Source organism: Triticum dicoccoides, chromosome 4A (assembly GCF_002162155.2).
Source record: "Triticum dicoccoides isolate Atlit2015 ecotype Zavitan chromosome 4A, WEW_v2.0, whole genome shotgun sequence".
In the NCBI taxonomy this organism is placed as follows: domain Eukaryota; kingdom Viridiplantae; phylum Streptophyta; class Magnoliopsida; order Poales; family Poaceae; genus Triticum; species Triticum dicoccoides.
Window position 1 is genome coordinate 500,446,357 of NC_041386.1, and position 5,400 is coordinate 500,451,756.

Sequence of the window (5,400 nt, forward strand, 5' to 3'; positions counted from 1 at the left end):
TGCAATGATTCACCCAACTCCTTCCGATGTGGATTCCCTCTTAATAGTACGTGTTTCCTATGACCAAAGAGATAAACATGTAGACAAACACCGTCTTCGATCTTTTCCTTCCAGAGAGAGCAACTAATCGATGCAAGCCTAATCACCGAGAACCTGAAGCACTTAGCACAAAATTAGACCAACAAAGGGTTGTCATCATCATCCAAAACACAAAGTAAGGAAATGACCTTACACATTGAGTGAACCTTTGGTTATCATGTGATGTTCACTTTGCTTCGGATACTTTACAAAACCTGAGGTGAGATATATCGGTATCCTCTTGAGTCATACACATGATCACTATACTGGTTTTCTCGTTGCTAGTTTTGTTCGTCTTTCTCGTTGTCGTGTTCTGGTATCCCCGTGACGAAGTCACCTGTGTCTGTACAGACGAAGATGGATGCCGTCACACCGAGACGTCCCTAATAATATCTCTCCATCGTTGGAGGAGCAAATTCCACTCTCGAGCTACCGTGTCCCTTGTCAAACTTTCCAATGAACCTATAAGTTGTCGTTATGATCACCAAGTTACTGATGACATTTGAGAAACCCCAAAGCTCATTGTACGGCAAGAGTGACTACGATACTCTAATGGCCTGAGGAACTAAAATCACAAATTAACACTCCGCGTTATAACAATTGACTCATGACGATACTATATCAAAGTATAACAAACAAGTTCGGGTCGATTCAATATGATCGTTCTTCTAACAGCATACTCTTGATGTTTTTTGGAGACTATCGTTACACTTAATGATATCTTAAGATCCGGGAAACATGATCATCAACAACACTTGAGCTAGTCTTAGAGGCAGGACTAGGAATCTTATTTTACCGTTTATCATTCTACACGTGCATATGAGTTTTGCACTGAATCACATATTTCAGGATCATAGCAGTTATAGCATAGAATATAAACTCTAAATTGTGATTACCGAAATATAATATTACAATATTATTGCCTCTAGGGCATACTTCCAACAGCTCTGCGCTGGAGGAGCGTCGTGTGGTGAAACTTTTTAATTGCAAACTTGCCCCGTTCCCTTTTGTGTACCTTGGAATCCCAATTTCTCCTTAAAAATTTTGTATGGAATATGTTGCTCCTTTGTTTCTAAAAGTTGGCGATCGGGTCACACCTAGGTGTGGGCGTTATAATTAGACGGTTGGCAGGGTCTGCCTCATGAATGCATGTCTATCCTTTCTACCTATGTTCTTGATGGGCTTCTATCGTCTTTCTGTGGGAACCCACGCTGGGTATGACAAGAATCATAGTGGTTTCCATTGGAATCCGCGAAGAACAAGAAGAAATACCGATTGGTTAAATGTAAGATTATGTGCAGGTCTAGAACATTGGTGGGTTGGGAGATCATTAATTAAGGAGTGCGACAAGGATCCTACTGATGCACTGATCTTACATGTGCGTACCACGACATCTTTGTTATCTCGTCAAGATCGTGCGCCTACGTCTTAGGGAGGGTTGTGGCTCTCTTTGGTGGCTGCCTTCGTCTCATTCTGTTTTCTTTTTGCTGGTTGTTTGTTGGCCTGTGTGCCAAGTATTGGAACTTATTGCTGCGGTGGCAGTCTTCATTACTTTGCTTTGTATCCTCACTTTATAGGGCGCCCATGGGTATCCGTGCTGGTTGGCTTTGTTTATAAAGTCGGGCTAATGTCTTTTCTCTAAAAACATCAGTAGTAGTGGTTGTATTTGTTATTGTTTTTGCATATGTATATTGGATATAGATAGAAAGGAACATCTCCATCGTGAGATGCACATAGCTTGGATTATTTGGCTGAATTGTATATACTTGGTGTCCCATGCCACCTCTCATGCCAGGAAAATGAATTATAGAAAAGAGGAGGTCAAACGAATCATGCAGTACAGAACAACGTGAGCTCCATATGCAACAGTCAGTGTGCTCTGCGCGCCAGCCCTCCATGATGGGATCAAGATCCCGCTATTATTATTCTCAGGAACCGCAGGATTCCTGAGACATGCATGCAACGCCGCGTATAGAAAATGCGATTAGCCGCAGAAGAATCAAGAATCAAGAGAGTTACTATATATAAACAGGTAATTAATTAACACGCATGAACGCTCGGATCGATCAACGGATACACACGCACAAACACACACATCTATCTGTCCGCCGCGACCGAGGCGAGGATTGATCACTCGACGCGGTGAAAAAAAGCAGAGCAAAATCGTAAGAAGAGCAGAGGAGGTACATTTTGTCGCCGGAGTCGAGAACGGAGGGCGGCCGCTGCCCGATGAATGGATTCGGTTCGTCGGTTAATTTCTTCTCCTTGACATGGACCCGGCGCTGCCCTCAAAGAGCTCCTCGATGATGCCCTCGAGGTCGTCCGCGCTCAACTTGATGTACTTCTCCGTCTGCCTCCCCGCGGTGAAGTGCTGCGCGAAGCGGCCGAGGAAGGACCGGTACGCCGGCACCACGACGGCGGCGATGGATACCCGGAGCTCCGACTGCAGCTGCTCGTCGCTCACCACCCACGCGCCCTGCGTCCGCTGGATCTCGTCCATGGCCGCGTTGAACTGCTTGAACCGCTCCTTGAGCACCGGCTTCTGCACGTGCCCCTTCACCGTGATCCCGCCGTCGTCGCGGAGCACGTTCAGCACGCGGCCCCACGTCTCGCGCTGGTAGTTCTTGTGGTACTGCCGGAGGTCCGTCGACCGCTTCCTCGCCCACGCCTCGCCGACCACCGCGTTGATCTCCGGCGAGCCCCGGATCTTCTGCAGCATGTACCGCCCGTTGTTCATCAGGAAGATGCTGCTCAGCGCCAGGTCCTTGTACAGCTTCGACTTGGCCTCCAGGCTCCCGTGGAGGAGCTCCATCACCTCCATCAGCTGCGCCGCGAACGGGTTGCTCTCGCCTTCGTGCCCGGGGGCGTCGTCGGCGTCCGGCCGGTGGAACTCCCGGAACACCTGCTCCAGCGTGTTCTTGTATTCGCACGCGTACTTGAGGTAGTTCATCAGGTAGCGTGTCAGCGGGTGCACCGCACCGCCGGGGACCGGCTGCTTCCCGGCGTCCGCACGGATGGAGCTCTCAAGGTCGCAGAAGATGGCGGCGGCCGACTCGCCTAGGCGGGACCGCACAGAGGCGAGCTCGGACTTGAGGTCGGCCAGCGCTTCGGCGCCGCTGCTGTTCTCGCCGCCTTCGGCCTTGTTCGTGGAGATGAAGCCGTCCACGACGGGGGCTCCATCGCGGATAGCCTCGTACATGTCGAGCACCTTGAAGAGCTTCTCGGCGGCGCGCTTGGTCATAGCCACGGCCTCCGTGAAGTTAAACATCTGGAGCATGGCGCAGCGGGCCAGGTCCGCGAAGATATCGCGGCCAAGGCCGGCGTTGCGGCCAACGAAGACACGGACGCAGAGGTCGTGCTCGGCGGAGAGGCCGGCGTTGAGGATGTGCCGGTACGCCTTAATCCATGCCCCGATCTCCGACTCGAGCCCCTCCCATGCCATCCTCACCACATCGTCAATGCTCGCCTTCTCGTACCCGAGGCTTTGCATCGTGGCGTCCAGCGCATTCCTGCGCGCCACGAGGAACACCTGTGTGCACTCCGTCTCGTAGCCCGCGGTGATCATGATCTCGGCCATGGCGCGGAGATGGTCCACTGTCTCCGCCGGGAACGGCTGGGAGGCGTCGTCGCCTGCACTGCCGCCCTCAGTGGGAGGAACGACGGACCGATCTGGGTCGCCACCTTGCCCGAACGACGGCGGGCGCTTCATGGACTTGGCGGTAGCGCTGCCGGACTCGCTGGCGTTGGGCGTTTTGGTGAGGCGGGGGTCCTCGAGCAGCGCGTACAACTCGTCCTCGAGGAACGTCATGGAGCGGTGGAGCACGCCGGTGACGCGGTGCACGCCGATGGTGTACTTGACGGCCCCCTCCGTGCCATTGCCGCCACCGGTGGCGGTGAGCGCGGATGCGAGCGTGACGATGCGCTTGATCGCGGCGAGGAGAAGCGGCTGCTGGCCGCCCTCCCCCAGCGCCCACTTACCCTCCTCTCCCTCCGACTGCGCTATCTCCACCTCCACGGCGGAGGCGAACCTGTCGAGCGTCACCTCCGAGATGCTCAGCGGGGCGTCCCCGTCCCGGCTTGCGAGGAAGGCCTCGACCTCCGCCGAGAGCTCGGCGAGGTCCGGCTCCTCATGCGGCGGCGGCTCCGGCGTCTCGCCGACCCCGGTGCCGTCCGCGGCGCCACCCTCTCCGCCACCCGCCGCCGCCTTCTTATCGCCGGCGGCTTCGGCGGCATCCTTCTTGACGCGCTCGATGTGCTCGTTTAGCTTGATGGCGCCGAGGGAGAGGTTGCGGCCGAGCTTCTCCTCGCGGATGGTGGCCTGAGAGAAGCTGCTCGACTTCTGCGGCAGCATCGCGATTGGTATCGGTATCCTCTCCATTTCTCGCGGCTAACAGCAACGGAAGCCGAGCTCCGAGCAATGGCGGATGCCCCTGCGCGCGCAAAACGCCTCGATCGTTTGGGCGTGCAATAGCGGAGAGGGAGAGAGAAGAGAGAGGATGGGGAATGGAGGAGGTGTTAGGGGTGGCCCGAAGTTGAGGGATGCATGTTTTGAACGAGTCTCCCTCTCCGTCTTCTTTTAGCTTTGCGCAGTTTGCTAAAGAAAGCAGAGGCGTTCGTTAATTGTTTGTCATTGAGTTTTTTTTCGTTTTTAGGGCTTTTTTTGTTTGTTTTTTTTATTTTGGGTAGTCTTTTTTTTTCTTTTACCAGAAACGGTAGTGTTCACATGATGGATGAAGTTGCGCTCGTCGTCGACTGCCTCGGTGGCAGTCATATCTGTTTTTGATCGAACGGTTCGCAACCATCTCCATGGTTTTGCAACTTGGCCTCCACTGTAATCCAATTCGACCACAACAAGTGCCCCGTTGTAGACCCTGAGGCGCCACCCGTTCGTCCAGGACGCGCTGGATCTTGAACGCCGCCACGTGCTCGCACTGTCGCTGAAACCATGTGCACCCGCCCCCACCTCCTCCTTCTCTTCTCTTGATGGAGAAGCAGTGTGATCCTACATAAACAAACTAGCCATGCTGCACTGGCACACACCGCAGCGGCCATGGCCAGCTGCACACACTGACATAATTCAAGGAGTGCGCGCGGGGGCGTGGACGTGGCTGGGCACACACGCGTGGTGCAGAGTGAAGCAAGAAGGGGATGACCCGGCCTTGAGCTTGTCCATGTCCATGGCCACAGTGGCCTTGCTTGGATGTGCAAGTGCTTTTTTTTGCAACAAGGGTCCTGATGTGGCTTTTGAAGTAGCAGATACAAACTAAGGTGGTGCTCGACGCCGACAATGTAGATGAGCTTTTGCAATAGCGGCGGCGAATG

The 5,400-nt window shown here is 53.9% G+C and overlaps 1 protein-coding gene across 1 annotated transcript; it reads right to left on the bottom strand.

The window, feature by feature from the left end:
• Nucleotides 1-2,075: 2,075 nt before the first annotated feature.
• LOC119286408 (exocyst complex component EXO70B1-like) lies at nt 2,076-4,650 on the bottom strand. Its single transcript, XM_037565780.1, has one exon. It carries the CDS (start codon nt 4,454-4,456, stop codon nt 2,330-2,332), a length of 2,127 nt encoding a protein of 708 aa, XP_037421677.1. The 5' UTR covers nt 4,457-4,650; the 3' UTR covers nt 2,076-2,329.
• Nucleotides 4,651-5,400: the final 750 nt, after the last annotated feature.

Bases quoted from the DNA above. Each gene is read 5' to 3' on its own strand.
- LOC119286408 (XM_037565780.1), bottom strand. From the start codon at position 4,456: ATGGAGAGGATACCGATACCAATCGCGATGCTGCCGCAGAAGTCGAGC.